General features: G+C 40.8%; 1 protein-coding gene across 2 annotated transcripts in view; it reads right to left on the minus strand.

Moving 5' to 3' along the window:
• Positions 1-1,977: 1,977 nt before the first annotated feature.
• The window catches only part of LOC109636012 (low density lipoprotein receptor adapter protein 1), a 36,652-nt gene continuing 18,725 nt past the window's right edge, over positions 1,978-19,904 (minus strand). The window contains exons 2-10 of one of the 2 annotated variants that reach the window (XM_069515598.1): positions 19,103-19,245; positions 17,030-17,142; positions 12,190-12,304; positions 11,624-11,696; positions 11,264-11,350; positions 10,205-10,329; positions 8,948-8,982; positions 6,086-6,111; positions 4,608-5,462 (exon numbers count right to left, since the gene is read on the minus strand). In XM_069515598.1, coding sequence (XP_069371699.1) covers positions 5,416-5,462; positions 6,086-6,111; positions 8,948-8,982; positions 10,205-10,329; positions 11,264-11,350; positions 11,624-11,696; positions 12,190-12,304; positions 17,030-17,142; positions 19,103-19,245 — 764 coding nt within the window. In that variant the 3' untranslated portion in view covers positions 4,608-5,415. Of the gene's footprint in view, positions 5,463-6,085; positions 6,112-8,947; positions 8,983-10,204; positions 10,330-11,263; positions 11,351-11,623; positions 11,697-12,189; positions 12,305-17,029; positions 17,143-19,102; positions 19,246-19,904 lie in introns of both variants that reach the window. The other variant, XM_069515599.1, reaches the window with a different exon arrangement.

Raw genomic sequence — 19,904 nt, forward strand, 5'->3', positions numbered from 1 at the left:
TTTCCTTGTCACTGTTTCCATGCCCTTTCTTTGAGAACTACAACAAAAATGAGCTCCAGACGATTTACAGCTGAAGAAGTTTTACCGCAGCTTATGAACTGGGAAAGTGATGTAGAGGAAGAGATTTCAGAGACAGAGGACAATGCCAATGATGATCCAGATTGTCAATTTTCCCACGATGAGGAGGATTCAGAGGAGGATTATGCCGGTGTCCCTTCATCACATGAAAACCAAGAAACGCAACAATTGTCATCCACAGAGGGGACATGTACATGTAAAGATGGTAAAATAAAATGATCAACATCACCACACCAAAGCAGAGACAGATTGTCATCTTCTAATGTCATCAAAATGACTCCTGGTCCGACAAGATTTGCTGTCGCAAGAGTTGATGATATTGAATCAGCATTTCAGCTCTACATATCCAAACCCATAGAGAAGATAATCCATGACAAAACAACACTTGTTTCTTACTACCCAAAGAGAAACAAGAATGTTCTTGTGATGAGCACAATGCACAAAGATGCATCTCTGAGCACAAGAGAGGACATGAAGCAGCAAATTATCCTGGATTACAACTCCAATTGGTTACAACAATTGAGTTGACAATCTTGACAAAGTCACAGCAACAGCAGTGGAATGCCAGCAAACTGTACCTACGTCAACTTTTCCTGGAAGAACTAGGCAAAGCACTCATCACTCCCAAGATCCAGAACCGGGCCAGGCCAGCTCGATACCCAGCAGCTGCAGCTGTCACCGCAAAGGTCCAGGGCAGGGCATCTGACCAACCCACAATGGATCCTTTGGATACAGGTGCAAAGAAACGCAAAAGATGCCAAGTCTGTCCCTCCCGAGATGACAGTAAAACAAGTACCTGTTGTGTGAGGTGCAAGTGGTACATCTGCATAAAGCACATAGTCACATTCTGTCCATCATGTGGGGAACACTGAAAATGTTGAACATTGAAAATCGGGAAATAATGGGGCAAGTTAAATGAAAAGTGAAGAGGGAATAATTGAAATCAGGAGCTCTTTAATATATTGTTGGAATTGTATATCTCTTCTTTTCATCTCTTATAAATGTTTGTTTAATCTAAAATTGAGTTCTTATTGGTTTAACTTCATTTTTGACTGTTTTGAGTGGATTTACACAATACGGGTCAAAATGACCCGCAACATAATAAATGTAATTTTTTCTCAACATAATACAAGGGTTCAATATAGATGTTTTTATTAATAAACTTGGTAATAGATGTAATATTAAAACAAGGATTAACGAGTTTATTCAAAAACACACCATATAATTTAGTTGACTGCAAAAAAGACTGATTCAAGTGTGCAAGAACACCAGCCAGTTACAACCACGTGTTATCATGTGACTGTAAGTTCCTACGTAAAGGTGACATGACACAAAATCCATTTGCTGAAAAGACAGTGAGATATGATCAAATGTTTTACAAAAAATATATATTTTATTGTTTTGCTCAATGACATCACCATTCTTCACCTGCCAAACAAATCAAACTGTAATCGCAAGATTACAGCGGTCAAGGTGAACATGTAATAGGCTTGTTCCACTTCATTATATACTGTATAAATATGTAAATTCCCACAGAAGAAATCATATTGAGTTTTTTTTTGACAGAGGAAAATGACAAGATGTGGTTGGCTGCACCTTCTACACATTTAACTTTTCAATCAGACATTAGTCACGGGCTGAAGAGACCATATCGATGTGATTGTGTCGGATCAGGTGGAGAGCGGAGAGCAAGAGAATGTCCTTGCCCCTTGCTTTTGATCGACCAGGGAGCTGGGGAATTTCTGAAGGGGCGGGGGGGAGGGCAGATCTAATTTAATGTCTGCACTGAAATGTTTCTGGACACATCAGCAGAAAGTCTGGGAGGATTTTTGATTTTCTCCTGAAAGACGCAGCTCCATCACATTGTCTGACGCTAAAACAAAAGTTCAGCACAAAGAATTGTTTGTAAAAAGTTGTTTATTATGCATAAATATGTAACAAACCAGAACAGTTTCCAAATGCTGTACAAATCTTTACACAGTTCAGGACAACTGCTTGTGGTTCATTCACAAATTGCTATCATAGTATTACAACACGGTTGGAAACCCACTAATTGCATAGATAGAAAATAAGCACCTTCTTCGAAACGTAAACCGATACTGTAAACGTCAGTGGTTAACTTGGGTTGATAATAGCTTATATGAAGTTTCTCTACTCAACATGTTTGTTTTTACCAGCCTCAAATGATTTCAGTGTCTCAGACCCTCACGGGGTGATTTGTATCCAGTGGACTCTGGACTCAAACTGGCATTTTACACCTCTACGTGCAGGTCTGTGCCCCTCCTCCCTCACAGGAAGCTCTCAGCTAAAGATCGTCATGGTACTGGCTACATGGAGCAAGTATTAGAAGTATTAGAAGCTTGATCTGTGCCATTAAATCATGTGTACAAGGCGCTTGTTCGATTCTTAATAAGGATAAAAAGTGGTGCAGGCAGCAAAATCTAATTAGTACCTCCACCAAGGATCTCTGTCTGCTCCTTTGTTTGTTGGTTGGTTTCTAAGCAACATTACACAAAAACTACTCAAAGCATTTCCACAACACAACTGATTTGAAATTTTAGTGGAGGGGTGGGGCTTGACCAATGGAGGAACCCATTTAATTTTAGTGTGGATCCGGATCAGGGGACAGATTTTTTTAATTTGCATTTTCATTGTTTTCAATAGATTTTGATGTAAAAATAATTGGCACATTTATGGAACTGATATCCATGAGTGTGTACAATTTGGCGCTCATCATGATACTGGCTACATGGAACAAAAGTTTTATCCGTGCGGTTAAATAAACAGTGATGAAGGCTGCAAAACCGAATTATTTCCCACGCGGTTTTCACCATTTACCCAGGGAATAAATCTTGATGCCAAAAATCAGGCATATGTCTATGAGTGTGTACAATTTGGAGCAGCTTGATTGAATTTAAGCAGACTTGGTGGAGGTATGTGCTCTACTGTAAGTGTAATATATGAAAGTGCAACTTATAGATCATTTTGCCGTATTGTCCAGTTCAGTTTGTTGGTTGTCATTATCGAAAACCAATGAGTGTGAGAGCTTCTGGACAACAGCCCATCTCCAGGAGCCTTGAATCAGTGAAGCATCCGCACATGAATCAGTCAGTCAATGACAAAGCTGAAAGGATGAGGAAATATTGCAAAACATAATTTCTACTCAGGAGGAAAGATGTTGGAGAGACAGATGAAGTCAATACTGAAATGCATACTTGGCTCAATAGATCAACCATAGACATGCCAGGAGCTATTTATGATACCCGAACAATACGGGGCAGGATTTCTTTAAAAAAAGTTGGCGTTTCAGCTAGCCAGGAACGAAACAATGCAATTAAGTTTCATGGCATAACCTGATAAGCCATCCACTTATTCTGCAGCGGGTGTCATGACAGCAACACCGAGTCCCCACTGTCTCCCGCCGTCACAATTATTCTCAGTCATGATCCGATGAATACAGAGAGAGGGAGCTCTTCATAGAGAGCGTCGTCTAAGTGGTGGATAAAAATAATTTTCAAAAGTCAAAGCACAGCAGCAATCTGTCTGTAATAAGAATCGGGACGACGGCGCAGAGGAAAAACGTGAACAGCATCTACTTACCAATTCAGGAGTTATTAATGGCTAGTTTGAAAAAATAAAAGAAATTCCTGCAGCAATAAAAAGCACATACAATTAGATTTGTATAAATTGTCTAACCTAAATCAAAACATACAAGCGTGTAGACATTCACATATCAACAAGTGGTAATTATCATTAAAAACAACAACCTGTGTGAAATCCTACTTCTTTTACAATACATACAATATGCATACATATGTTACACAGCTCCGACATTGAGAAAATACAGCATACGGAAATAGGTTTCTTTATTTGAAATGTCTGGCCTTGTCATACTGTGGTCTTTACAACCTGTCGTCATCATCGCAGCTTTACAGGCTGTGGCAGCTAAACTGAAGGCGAGACAATGTTTCTGCTGCTGTGTTTAGTGATGAATATGAGTTTTCTTTATATTACAACCCTGTTGACAAAGTGAACAAACCAAGAGATTGTCAGTGGATTAATAATCCTGATCACTCATTTATCTACAACAGGAAAGTTTACAGCCAGCCACCAGGGGGCGATGGAAATGCTTTGGCGTCACTTTTGGGGAGCTGTCATGCCGTCCATCTTCATTTACAGTCTATGAGCCTGACGCCTCCTGGGAAATCTTGCGAGTGAATTCAGTTGTGGCTCCGGACAAAGTTTAACGATATAACCCTGATGATGTCATAGTGATGTCATAGTGATGTCATCACCACTTGAACTTGGAGACCACAATTTTACAAAAATAAGGATTATAGGAAATGTAGGATCTGGGATTTTTGGAGCTTGATAAATTTTGTCATTGGATAATTTATTCATGCTGTTTAAGTTGCTTGTGCTCAGGAGTTTCTGGCCCAAAAAAACTTTATGTACGACTCTGTCAACATTAACTTTCTGCCTCTGTGAGGAACATTTCATTATTTACCAGTGTGGACGGGGGTTTTCATTTCAATGCATTTATGCTGCAATCAATAAGAAGATGACACATGGGTACAGCGTGTCTTCACGTCTGAATGTCTAATTACTACATCACATGCTGTGTCATTGTCAACAGGAGTGCTTCAATCAGCTCAACACACTCAAGGACAAATAATAATTCTCTCAGCATCACAACAGAACATTCGTACCAACTTCTGATGATGTTTTCAGATGCTGGATCTCATCAGGGTCTGCAGGAGGAACCGCTGCCAGTCTCATCAGACAAACCAGAGAGGGATGGACACGCACGCACGCACACACATGCACAGGTTTTTTATGTAAAGTAAATCTTTGTGCAATCTCCATCAGGGATTTAAAAGTGGAATCCATGTGCTACAGTGTTTCTACACATTTTAAATAAAAAGGAGGAGACTTGATACAATGAAAGGCCGTCAGATAATCTTCTGAGAATTTTTTTTGTCGAAATATTTCACTTTTCTCGCCTTTTGTCGTTCATGTAGCAGTTTTTGAATACCAACAATGATTGGTACAGTGTGTGTTGAGTGGTATTCACAGAAATAGCAGTTTATAATATCAGGCTTCGTTCTGACTCCTCTGCAGCAGCCTCTGAATTTCAAACACAGCCTCTCTGATTTTGGTTATGCACCAGGGAGCGGGTTTATTTTCTGCCTGTTCAGTTGATGTATGCTGTTTGTTTTTATCTCAGGGACTGTGATATGATTTCTGTCTCATTTTCTTGCAGTGTATATTGGGCAGTTCTTGAACAAACTCATTGTTGCAGATTAACTACAGATGAGGAGGAGACGTCCTGGGGACTCAGAGCTGCATCGTCAGAGACGGGTTCGGAGCGGGACTCGGCCAGTCTGACAGAGACAAGAGATTGCAAGAGAGGCATTAAATATTTACTATTTTCAAAAAGGTTCACGGTGTTTTGGAAAAGGTAAAAAAGAAAAAATGCAGCAGATGATTTTGTTGCATGTTGGATGATGGATTTACATTGAATAAACACAGAGTGCAATGTGACGAGTCATGAGTGGCATCAGGCAGGTGGAGAATTACAATACCTATGAGGTTCCTCACATAAACAACAGTAACCATCAGAACCAAACAATAACTTGAGCACATAAAGAACAAAACTGTGGCTTGATTTAAAGGTTCAGTGCGTAGAATTTAGTGACATCTAGTGGTGAAGTTGCACGTTGCAGCTGAATACTCCTCACCTCCCCCTCCCCTTCCAAACATGAAATAGAACCTGTGGAATTCTGAGGGGTGTGTGAATGCACAGTTAAGCCATCTAGCTTCTGATTGGTTGGTTCAGAGTGAGATCATTTTTATTAAAAATGTATTGAGTGGAGTAAATGACTCATAATATGTGGTTTTTAGTCACAAATGTATAGATTTAGATGGTTTTGGTTATTTAATGATATCTCTATCCAGGAGGGCGTCATGCAACATGCAAATGAACATGAACTCACTGATCACTCACCCGTGTCCATCTCTACTTCCATGTTGCTGCATGCCAGGCAGAGGACAGAAGAAGAAAACCACGATGAGGCGAATCAAAGGTTAAAATAAGCGAAAACTCTCTTTTGCTGAAACGGTTCACAGAGGAGCCTTTAAGAAGAAGTGTGCGTGCATGGCCGCGAGTGCTGTCCCTGCCCCGCCATGCATACAGTAAAGAAACACTGAAAGAGGCTTAAACCACAAAAGGAGGACTCTCCACTCCATTTAGATGAGGTTCAATTATTTAAGCATCTTCGGTTTATGATGGAGCCAAGAGAGCGGTTACATAATAGACACTTCAACTTTAGGGTCAACACTCGTATAAGAAATCTTAAATACAAATCAAACCATTTAATTAACCCATTTGAAACAAAGTTAATGCCAATAGTGGTCACCAATCATTCTGGCAGCAAGCACAGAGGCTCCACTTGAAGAAAAAAGCTTCTGTTCATTTTTATACCGAGCATACACCATGACCTGTGCTCATGCACTTCATTAAAAATGATTCTGCTGGTTGTATCACTATATACAGCCCTGGTAAGGACTCCTATAGGCTGGTGGTGGAACCCAAGGGGGAGTGGAAGTAGTTTAAAGTTCACCGCTCACACAGCAACTGACACCCACAGCAATCTTTAGATTCACATGCTTTCAACAAGGGAAGCAGAGAACGAGCTCATGACGAGTGTTTTGTTTTTCATTTCACAAATCATGCAGCCCCCTCAACCATTTTTTCCCAACGTGTCTGGAGTTAAAGCATTTGGGCTATTTTTGAAATCCAAGACCACAACCCCTGCTCTGCTGGTCTTCACTCAATGCACATGTAACCTTAAATAGGTGCGACAGTTGTGACAACTCAACGTGGTGCAGAGCAATCCAGGTTTCAAGACCGATCTCATCCACCACTCACATGCCGACACTTCAGAGCCTGACAGCCCTGCTAATTTCTGCAGCGGAGGTCGGCTGAGGCACTCCCAAAATCCAATATCAACAGGAGGTCACATTTCCAAGTGCTCCACCTTCCTTCATTTGACAGTCACCCACGCTGGTGGTCAGCATTCCCCCCCGTCCCTGCTGAGAGCAGCCCCTTTGATGACCTGTCTCCCTCCTCTGATCTCATCCTCCCACACACACACACACACACACACACACACACACACACACACACACACACACACACACACACACACACACACTTAATGTTTCTTTCCACCGCTCTTCTCTCTTTATGATGATGATACAGCAATGCAGGACACATACAGCCTGTGCGTTTGTGTGTGCGTGTGTGTGTGTGTGCGTGTGTGTGGCCCTGAACTGTTTGTCCTATGTCCTCAGCAGTTTGTGGTGCATGGATGGACGTTGTTAAAGAGAGGTTGAGTCTGTCAGAGTGACCAAATGCATGAGATATTATTAGCGAGAAGTATATCATGTGTCGGAATCAGGCTGTATCTCTGTATGCACATCTATGTGCAACAGTCTAGAACACAGACTGTAGCCACAATATCCTGGATACAAACATTGCATTTTTTTTGGTCTTCAAATAACTATGACCAGCCAGCAACCATCATGACATTCTGGTTTCATTTAAGGGCAGCTCTCACTTCCTCCATTTTCACATACAGTCTATGGTGCAGAATTTGGTTTCTGTCCATCACATGGGGTCTGTATGAACGAGCTCATCCATGCACGACTTCTGTTGACTCACAATTAACCTGTGAGACCCACATTTCAAATTGTCTCTGCAGACGTCTCTCGGCCATGAAGTAACAATTTCACAGACTGTCACACTTTCAAAGAAAATAAAAAGGTGTTGCATTGTAATCCCGGCTCAATGCTGGAGCGCCCATCTTGGCTCGGCTCTGTCAGCAGAGGTGGTGGATCATCCCTGCAGTCATTTCTATTGTCGGCTGCAGTTTGTTTGTGGCACAGTGACCTTTGCAAGAGTTTGGGATGCTTGCTGACTACACATGGTTTACACAGTTAACTCGGCTTGTTGTTAAACACGATGTCAACAGCCCAATCACATGTTTTTGTTTAATTGAAAATGCATATTGCAAATTCTCCTACTTTCATTTTATGCATGTACACTGAGAGCAATGTGAAATCAGAGTCAAATTTCTTGGCCAATAAAGCCAATTATGAATCAGCACGGTGATATATAGAATCTCCTTTAGTATTATCAATATCAGTAAAAAGTTAATGTAGTGGGGAAAAGGGTCTATAGCTGTGTTTACACTCTATCAAAACTCACAACCGGAGCTCTCTCTGCTGCAGCTGAAATTTAAAAACCTACAATAAAACCTTCAACTTGAAATGAACAGTGTATTTTAAATACAAAGTATAAATTCATTCAAACCACTTCAGAAAGTGATTATGCATGAATAAGAAGATGAAACGGCCACTGTCACAGCAGTCCTTTAGTCATAAAGTTGCAAAATGCAACTAAGTGAATATCCTTCGCCTCACCCTCCCCTTCTGAACTTTCTCTTCTCCGGAGCCAGCGTTTGGTCACGGGTAATTTATACACTACTAAATTATAAATATAAGTATGAATATTAAGAGAGTGAATGATTGTCTCTGTATGTTGACCCTGAGATACGCCGTACGTCATCTCTAGCCCCACGTCGGCTGTGATTGGCTCCAGATCCCTCCACAAAACTTAAAGCATAAGCAGTGTAGATATCATATAAATGCAATATGACTATTATATCATATTTATTTTGATATATTCCCCCAAAACCCTAAACACTGGACCTTTAAGTGTTAATTGTGGAAAATTATAATTCATTACTGAATGAATAGTGGTTCCCCAGTGTTGCGCAGCCTTGTAGTAATATGCAGAGGTTACCTTGAGAACGCATCATCGAGTCCATCCTCCACATCCTGTTGGGCCATAAACAATATGAATCAATACACACATCAATTACTTCAAATTACAAACTCGCTGCCCGGTGCATTTCCACTGACTCTATCGTCCATCTTAACTTTATCACATCTTATTCAAAAGCCACATAAATTACTCCATGACTGACAGTAAGAAGATTAGATCGTACAATCACTGTGACTGCAACACAATCAATATTCATACACCGATATCCCAGACAAGGAAAATCATGCACACATGAGATCCAACCTGTTTAAATTCACCTTGTGTTTCTCTATTTCATTGCAAATAGATGTAATCAATTCAGAGGATAAATATCATATTTAACTCGATGCAGGACAAATCAAACAGAACATCAACGATCCGGTTAAACTTGATTAAAACAGAATTTCTCTCGAGGAGTAAATCCTTCAGGAAACTGATGCAACTCTGAACACAGATGAATTTATCTACCTGAGTTCAGTCTGTAAGTAAACTATTCTAATGAACATGCTGCCATCTAGTGTTGAACATGTGTAAGTGAACATGAACTTTAATTTTTTAACGGCTGAATTTAACTGTTCACTTATATAGTACCAATATAATATTGATTAAATGGAAACTGAATGAGTCTTCAAACCTCTTGAGAACTATAGTATAGATTTACATTCTGCTGTTCATTTGATTGTTACACATGACAAGCTAATTTCTTTCTTTCCTTTTCCAGCTTGTGCAAAACATTCAGTTCAATGTTGCTTTTGATTTTTGTCATAAACTTACATACTTAGCATCAAATCTGTGTAGATCATGAAAATAACGCAGATGTTTGTTTTGTTGGATACATGCTGGGATTGTGTTAAAGATCACAAACTTACAGTGACACATTTGTTAAGGTTTTTTTATAATCAAATATCTAGAATGTAAGTCTTCACTTAGATTTTCTTTAAAAAAATACACATAGAGATGAAAATAAAGTGTCATTATTATATGGACTCAGGCTTTAGAGACACAACATTGCCTGGCCTCATACTACCTCACTGAAATATCAATTCAATGACTTCCATGCAATGAGTTACAATGGAATTTAAAGTTTGGAAAAAGAGAGAACTGGTGTTTGATCAGTGATCGGCAGTGGCAGATCTCGTGAGCTGAGATATGAAAATTTGGGAGTTAGTTAAAATTTTAATTTGTGAATTACAGACAACACAAATCAGCTGATCGGAGGCAGATGCTTTCACCTACCCAAGAGTCATGTTTGATCGGTCGCCTTCGAGTGGGGTTACTACGAGGTGAGAGCGAGCTGAGCGCCGCAGAGAAGAAAGGCCGAGAGCGGAGTCTCTCCTCCATCCCGACAGGCTTGTGGGCAGCTGGGTGCGTCGGAGAAGGAAGGTGCGGACGAAAGGTTGACAGGAGGATAAAGAGAAAAAACAGCGAACAATGGAGAGAGAGGAGGAGACTTGTCAGGTTATTTTTGACACAACTGCAGACCACTCACACTTTACTTAAAGTAAATCACATTTGTAAAGCTTTCATTAGCCTCTCTGAGTTACTCCTTGAAGGCTTCACATCAGATTTTCTCTCTGTCCTCAGGCCAGTACCACCGGGAGTGGAGCACATTTTAATTGAAAGGAGCTGCAGAGCCAGGACTGAACCAACAACAATCTGAATGGATGATCAAGTCTTTTTTTTTTATTAGACCGTTGGCCCCCCAAAGAGTGGAAAAGATTTTTGACCTATAAATGTCAAGGCCATTGGAAAGTGCTGAAAAACTGCTGCTCCTCCGAATGACTAATGAGTCTCGAGTAATTAGATGATTTCTTCTACGTGTGTGTGTGTGTGTGAGGAGTGATTGAAGTTTAATTTGTGTGAGCGGTCACACTACATTGTACATTGTATTAGCAAGTGACCACAGTAGCTTTTACTTTACAGTGATTAGGAGAATTAAAAATAAGTGTGGAGCCTGCAAAGATGCAAATACTGGAATTCTGTATCTAATCAGTTCAGTTTCTCACTTCACTGAATGCAACACATTACAGTTGTCCTTTTTTACAGCAATCAAATTCTGTGATTAAATCAACAATATTGTGATTCAAAGTGAAATCTGAGAACTAGTTATTAAGTTAAGTGTCTTGATGTTCCTTATAGTGGAAGCAGAAGTTAAAATACTTCTTTAGGAGTAAGATGGATCATCATCAGTTGTTTTGAAGTATTTCTCAACACAATGTGTTTGGCTCAATGGTGCCGCCTTTTACTGATATAAACCATGACACTCGGGGTGAGGAGGGAGTAAAACACACGTACCTGCGGGAACACACTGACTGTCTGTTGTCTCTGTCGGTGTGTTGCTTGATGCACAGGAGCAGCAGGCCCTGGTCTTCTTGCTTTTGCCTGTAGACATGAAATTAATAAAAAATAAAATAAAACCAAAAGAAAACGATAGGATGTTTTTACATATGGTTCTTATTCAGTCATGATTAAAGGCAGCTTTAGATGCATGAGGTACAGTAGTGGCAGGTATACAGGGCAGTGCAGAAAGTTACAGAAAGGAGGGCAGTGTTTGAAATATCTTGCTTTAAAAAAAAAAAAAAAATCACTTTCAAACTCTTTCCTGCAACACTGAACTCACCCCAAGGTCACTTTCCCTTTGTTCAGTGAACTCACCTTCCTGAGCAATCTCCCAAAGATCCAGAGCCACTTTAAAGGCCTGGGCCACTGTTAATGTCACAGCCTGAGCCTAAGAGGAAGAGAAAAATACAGTAACAACACAAACAAAGAGTGAAAAGCTGTCATTCCATTTTTTTGCGGTCAGGAGGAGGTCTGGATTTGACTTCTTCAAATGTATTTCCTATCCTTCTTCTAAGATCATTAAGAAAGTTTTACATTAATTCAAAATAATATAAATATTTATCGCATCAGTTTTAACTGATAACAAAAAATGCATTTCTATAGAACTCACCTCAAGCTAGTCTAGAAACTATTACATTGATTTAATAGTATTCAGACTAGCTTGGCCTTACAGAGACTGCCACAAGATGGAGCCATCTACATTCATGCCACTTGTGCCCAATGCAATTCACTACAAATACTTTCAAAGTCCCCAATTAAACTGAAATCCTGACCTGCTTACCTATGCATTCAATACCCACCAGATATATACAGTTTACTACAGGGAAATACAGATTCAGATAAATATACAGGTAAAGAAAGTCACAGTCCTGCACACTTACAATCTTCCTCTTTTGGCAGAGGAACGCGTGGCACTCCAGTGTCTCATTGAACTGACACTGAGAGACGTACGCAAAGACCTTGTCCTGAGTTTTATCTGCTGTGCAGTAAGAGATTCTGAAAGAGAAGACGGAGAAGAAAAAATTACGTCAAACTTACAATACACCAACACTATCAATCCATCTGACGTTCATGCATTTATAATGATAAACAAAACAACTGCACCAGACAGGGAACAAGTTGTCTCCTCAACGTCATTTTTAATCACATGCACACGTAAAACAGCAAAGACAACATGTTTAGTACATCAGCCACTAGCCTGCACTCTTTATCAAACCTTACACATCAAGGTAATGCACTCTGCAATCTGGGCCATAACTTTGCTTTTGTGCTTTTTGCATATGCAAACCAGCGCTTTTGAATTTTATGTTGATCAGGTCCCACAGCTGGGAACAGTGGAGCAGGACTCACATGAGCAGCAGTGACGTGCACGAGAGACGCTTGAAGCTGGTGCTTCTCTTCAGATGGAGCATGTGCTTCAGTCAAGTCAAGTTTTTTTTTTATAAAGCATGTTTAAACCAAAGTACTGAACAGGCTCAAAATATGTACATATAAAAATGTATCAAATAAACAGGGAATAAACTGAAAATAGAAAAGCCTTAAATCATTTAACATAACTTAAAATATTGCACAATAGATGAAATCAAGGTCACAAAACAACTTGAATTAAAAGCCTGTATAAAAACCCAAATGTTGATATACTTTTGCTTTTTGCATTGCAATGTTATGATAATGAAGGTGCAGGGAAATATGCCTTTTATGAGATTTAGAAAACTGTTCGGTTCTGAAATAATCTCCCTCATGTTAAATAATTTATTGCCTCTTGACGTGAATGTCTGCGGTCAGTGGACAGTCTTGGATTACGTAGTGCTCTCCGCTGAGTCACTCTGAATCTCTCCTGGATCTAATATCTGCTCTTCAAGGAGTCGGCTCGTCTGCAAATCCAGCCGACAGTCCCCTGGCCTGTGATTTTTAATGGTTATCTAAAACCAATCTAGACAAAGTCCATCGAGCCATTTCGCTCCCTTGCAACAGCTTGTGCGGGTTCACTGAAGCGATTGGTTTTCTCTGGTGTTATGCATGCTATTAAAGGCTGCATTGATCGGGAGTCTCCGTGTGTGCGTCTGGTCTGAGGTTGTAACCTGAACAAGCAGTCGGTAACAGATGTGTAAATGAGCCACGGTGACTGATGCATTTGACCTTTGTCACTATAATTAAACACACATCCTCTATTGTGAGAAGCATAAAGAGCAATTGGCATGTTTGTGTTTACCGGAAGTTTTGTGCAGAGCTTTTTATAAACAGTCGATGAGTGAAGTTTGTAAACTTTGTGTTCGTCCTACATGGTTTTATCTGTTTTTCATCAAATGAGACTGAATTTGATGACGCCACACGACTGAGGTCAGCAGTGTATAATCGTTACAGTAACTTGTAAACTGTGCGCAGCAAGGGATCGTGGACAGCAGCCACTCTCCTGTCATCCGACATCAAAAGAGGCACTAAAAAGGAAGTAATTAATTTGCTCAAACAATGAGCGTGAACTCACCAGCCTTCGCATCTCACTCTCAGATTGTTTACTGGCTTGCACCACTGATGCATGACCCACATAGCAATGCCCAGGACACCCCCCACCCACTCACCCCCAACACCAACCCCCACATTCGGGCTCATATTTGAGCCTTAATTGCATAAAATATAAGCAGAGAAGAAGTTAATGGGGTTGACCTATTTAGGTTCAGAAAAAAACAACACAGACTGTTTTAATATAAATTCAATTATCATATATTTACTTTATTTTCTTTATTTTAACTGATTAAATGTTCACTTATTTGATGGAATTTGCATAGTTCAGGCCTCCGTGGGTTTGTATTTTGTTTTTTCTGCACATTTATTTTTCAAGAATATTAATAGCTGTGCTGTATGCATGAGTCATAATAATACAATACTAAGTAAATTTAGTGATGAAAGCAGTAACTCAAGCAAAAGTGAAGCTGATGTGTCATAAAAGAGTCATTGTTTTAGATATGTTAAAGGCAATAAGGAAGTTGGAATTGGAAAAAACTATTTAAATGTCACTTGATTTAGATTTTTCTTTTTTCTTTACATATTTGTACACACAGGCTATCGCTTTCCCTGACATCTATATCAGAAGTGTAGTGTAGTACTATAATTAGTAGCACTTTTGTCTTACATTTTAATTTGTAAAAGTTTATGTTATGCTGGCAGGCAAAATTTTAATTATGAAATTTGCAAACACACCCAATCTCCCCTTAAAAACAGCAGCAGCGTGATGAATAAGAGTGTATCTATCTATATGTATGTGTAAATTCATGTAAGACTCTGCAAACATCATTGGAGTGAACACACATTTTAAGATTTAACCTTTTTGCCAAATACAAATAATTAGTCAACAGAAGGCCAAAAGAACTGAATCCTTGGGAATTCAGATTTCTTCTCAACTACTGCAAGAAAGAAAAATAACATCTTTATTGCTTTGCCTGCAATGTGGCGAACAATGGCTCACATTCACGAGATAAGCCCTGAGCTTGAAACAACAGGAGAAAAAAAAAATAATTGACAGCATCACAGAGTTTTCACTAACAACAGAAGCTGAGCTGTCAGGTTGCATCATATCTCCAAAGAGGCTCTGCGGACCGCACCCCTTTGATCTCCTCACTTCATCGAGCAGGCCGTGTTTGCGAGGAAGACGGGGGAATATCAATGGAAATATTTAAATATTTACAGTACGGCCTGAATAGAACTTCACACATCAAGGTTCTCACTGAATAAAGCAGTCAGGCTGTTTATTGCAACAATGGGCTGCCTTTGTTCCACTTTCACTCAGACATAAGCGCAATCATGAAAAACAGCAGTTGTCAAAAACTGTTTTGTGAAAAAGTAAAGAAGCAGTCTGTCATGCTAACAGAGATGGTCAAAAAGATTTGCATGTGTGTGCACGAGCAGCGCGATCACGTTCCTGCGTCCTCGGCTTAGAGATCCTGCAGAGGTGTCTCTAACAAATCTGATGGCATGTCAGGGCAGCGTGCATCATTAGCAGGTGGAGTGTCAGTCAGCGTTGCAGCCCTCACTCTCTGATTCGTGGGTTTGGCTGATTGATATGCTGCTCGGCTACTAAGAGCTGCTGTCGGAATCTCAATCAGAATCAGAGAGGAACCTGAACACGCTCACAACCTTCTGCTCTCTAGGAAATGTTAAATAGGGGATTTTCTAAAAGGACAAACAACACAGACTGATTGTATAAGAAGGCAATTAAGGATTAAGACCATGTTACTTTATCAATAGTGGGAGTCGACATAACCACAGGCAACTAGTAGAACTTGGCCTGTTCACATTGTTCTTCATTTTGTTTCCATCCAGATATTCTCCTCATAACTCTGCCGAAGAACTTTGTGATGCTTCTCTGTTCGACTCCTTTCATTGGCCTCCTCAGCTGGACTGTCCTCATGTTTGGAGATGGTGATGGCTGATTCCTTTTCAATGCAGCATAACAAAAGTAGACTTGACTTGAGTTGGAAGATCAAGCTCACAATATAATATCAGTGCCTGGTGCTTTTAAACTGAAAAACCGTCAAGAACTTTAACATGCAGGCTTTTTTAAAACTGAACACTGATAAGTATGATATAATTTGGGTGTGAGCAGGGAGGTGTGTGTGTGTGTGTGTGTGTAAATTCGTGGTTAACCTCCATTTCCAATATCGTGCACAATATGCCTTACAGTCCGTTTTCAACCCTGAGGAACACAGCTCTGTTTCCAGTGAATGTGGAGACACAATTAACCAGACATGCACACAGTCATACACAACACACCATGTGTGCTGCAGCCACGCTTGGACGTATGTGCACACATTTACTCATACCTTTGTCAGCTGCCTCTTTGCTCCCTTACTTGTTAGCACAATAAACAGAGACCAATTTGATCCACTCTCTTACATCCGCACTCCACTGTCTTTCACCCCTCACTTGCTTTCTTGGCCAATAAATGGATTATGTGCAACAAAAATAAGATACAAGGAAGGAGGGACAGGAGGGGGAAAGGAGCTTTAAGGAGGAGGTGGGGGTGGGGAGGGTCTCATAAAGGGGATAAATGAATCCTCAGTCAACCCAGACTCTGTATGTGGCCCCTCAATCTCTCCTGTACCATTAGTCGGGGGGGGGTGGTAGCAAAGACTGTGTGAGCTTCAAAGCGAGCAATTAGTCGTGGGTATTCCTGCATTCAGAGCCCCGACGATGTTAATATGAGCAGAAAGATTTGGTGCTCCACAGTGAGGAGGTCCGGGAAAGGAAGAGGAGGGAACGATAAGGAGAGGGGAGATCAAAGATGAGGCTGATTCCCCTGGCCGGTGGTCTGCTACCGCTGATAAGGTGGATGAGAGGGAGATGCAGACCTGTGCGCACACATCCTCATTGCAGCCTTTTCTGTAATCACAGTCCAGCGCTCTGATATTTAGACTGTAATCCTCAATGACACCAGGCCCGGTCTATGTTACAGGGTGGTCTCAGGCCAGTAGAACATATCGTACAAACACACTGATCTATTCGAATGAAACCTTGCACGATGCTGGAAAAGGTTAGTTTACATTGATGGAGACAATAAGAGACACGCCCGGCATCCCCCTCCCTGTTATTGGAGTGAAACGATCAAAGAGGAGACTCATAACAACCGAGGTTTAGTTACGAAAACAATTCAAAACAATGGAAAGAGGGGAAAGTGACCTAGATAGATGATATCATACAACGAAGCCACCTTCGCTGGACCTGTACCTGTATATGGAGACGTTCTCGATGAGGTCTGTCGTCTCTGTGTCTGTGATGACGATGCCTTTCGGTGACACGGTCAGGGTCACTTTCCGAAACTTCTTGGCACTGGCTCTGGCCTGTGAGCGTGAAATGTAATAACAAACATACACATGTTAAAATCACATGGGGAATATGTTGCCTTGGGTATAGACAGAGCCAGCCTTTCACTCTGACAATAATACGAGATGATTTCACTTTTGATTAAACCCTCAAAAGCGACAGTAGCTGCCGAGCAAGAAAGAGGCAGCCTGCATGTGTTGTCCCAGAAATGAAGGGAATTTATAAAATGTGAGAGAACGGGGGAGGAAAGGGTTGCCATGTGTAGCCCAGAATGAGTGCTCGAGGTCGGGCTGGCTGCCACCAACTCCCCCTGCCAGCTCTGCTCCATCTGGACTTTCAGAAATTACAGCCGAAGTGCTGAGCTTGCGGTCTGTGAGAGCCCCTGGTGACAATGACAGTGACCTCCTTACCATGAAATTAGTGAAAGCAGTTTAGTTTCACACCAAAATGACATCAGGTGGAGTGACTGAAGGAATACGGGGGGGTGAGGGAAATTGTGATTTCAGCTTCCATGAGAACTCACTTGCAGGAGGTTAAAATAGAGATGATCAAATGGGATCTTTGTTTAAATGAAAACTAGGACAGCATGGTACTGTGGCCTTCTGTAGGAGCCTAAAGCCCCTTGAGACATGCTCATTCTCCTTAACGCACATTCTCCTTAAACGCACATCACTTGAAATTAGGGAAATTGCGAGGGAAAGCGGTGCCCTGCCTGAATGTGGCAGCTCATTCATGTGGGAAGCGCTAACGACTGGTGCAACATTTTCTGCCGCTATGTTACAAGTGTCACGCCACGAGGCAAAAACCAATCTGTCAGCTGGAGATACGCCGAGTTCAGCCTGCCTCTATATACGTTTGCACCCTCTGTCTTGTCTTATCGTAACGTATTCAGCCGTCCCATTCAGGTTGATTGGTTTCCAAGGGAACAGACAGAGACAACGGAGTTTCTTCTTCTGTCCTGTTGTAAATCAATAGAATCTTAATCCTGCCATTGGGTTCAGTTCAGCGCGTAATTGAGAAATGAGGGGGTTTGTGATTACGCTGCATGTGCCAGGTTTTTCTCTCTGCAGAGAAAGGCTTCACACAGATCAGACATTTTTATTGTTGGCAGCATTCGGTGAATAGGTGAGCGCGTGTGTGCCTGAAGGGAAGACACATGAATATAACGCATGCGTTCATTTGCAAAACATAAAAGAAAATGATTAATTTTTTCTGTCAGCCACACACCAGCTGATATACAGGCAGTTTACAGTTTTTTTTAAGTGTCATGTGAATTGACAGGATTCTGAATTGATGTGGAAAACCCTGCTTAGAAAGTCTGTGTGGCTCAGTGTTGTTGAATAAACATCATATCACTAATCTGACTGCCGCAAGTGTTCAAATCTAGATAATCCTGGATTAGCTGCTATGATCCCATGCGGCCACACTGACCTTTATGTAAACATGACCTCACTGAAAGTACTTGACAAGAGAATTAGAGAAAGTTGCAGGAATTCACCACTTCAATGAGTATTTTCGGTAGTGAGTTTATGGAAAATAGGTAAATGGTCTGTATTTATATAGTGTTTTTCTAGTCAAGTTCCAAGTTGTATATATATATACTGTAGATATGGTGCAACAGTTTGCCAATATCTGTCCCAAAAACAAATTATCATGGGTCGTCATGGATGTGCAACTTTAAGTCATTCAGATAATGTGCATTGAGGCTGTAATTTGTGAAACCCACAGGAGAATTTCTATAAAAAGCACAGCTGTAATTGAAATCTTCACAATGTCACCCTCGAAATTTCATGTTGCTAATGAGGGGGCAACACAATCTTAGACATGATTGTTTGCATATATGAGAATGGAGGAAATAAAGTGCTGCATAAGAATTTAAATAAACACCGTGCACAAGCCAAGCAGGTATTCTAAATGGCAGAGTAAAATATCATGTGTTATAAGGTTATTCGAGTCAGAAGGGGAGCGGTGACTCACCGTGGTGACGATTCTGTGAATGGCAGCTGAAGCCATATCCTCTCCTTTGGGCTGCCCCACCAGTGTCATACCCAGGTACTTCACGTTGAACACCATCCCCTCCAGCAACGTCTCCTTGGTGTCCGTCCAGTTCTCTGGAAGCTCTGATGAGACAAAAAGACAGAGAGATTCACCTAAATGCCATGTAGCTGATAACTATCTTTATAAATACTTCTGGATGAATGGCTTCAAATAACAGATCAGTGTGTACAACTCCTGGCTCAGAATTAGCTTATTCTCTGTGATGTAATGAATTCAATTTGTGTTCTTACACTTGTGCAAGAGTGACAGTTCAAAATACACACACACTGGAAGTTAAGATAAGGATACTTGGATCAACTTTAGTGAGTGTATGAATTATGCAAAAGCTACTTGACAAATTACCATGACACTTTGTGAAAGGATGCTTTATTGCACAGGAAAGAACCCATTACATTTTGGTGCGGATCTGAATAAATGGGCAGATCCAGGACTTTTGTTTCACTTTCTCTGCAGCATTTCCAACAGAATTCATTCCCATGTGACTGTCTGCTTGGACAGTATCAACTTTCCTGCAGCAAATAGTGATGCTTGAGCAAAAAAGAAGAAGCAACAGAAAAAACCCCCCCACCAAGTTAGAGAAGACTTGTGTTGTTATAAAGTAGAATTTTTTTTAGCTCATTAGGAAACTGTTGCAGGACAAATTAGAATATGACGAGCCGCCACAGTCTAGATAACTAATATGAAACATTGCTTTGACATGGCGAGAAAGGGCATTAGCCTT

Source organism: Paralichthys olivaceus, chromosome 19 (assembly GCF_024713975.1).
Source record: "Paralichthys olivaceus isolate ysfri-2021 chromosome 19, ASM2471397v2, whole genome shotgun sequence".
Lineage (NCBI taxonomy): Eukaryota > Metazoa > Chordata > Actinopteri > Pleuronectiformes > Paralichthyidae > Paralichthys > Paralichthys olivaceus.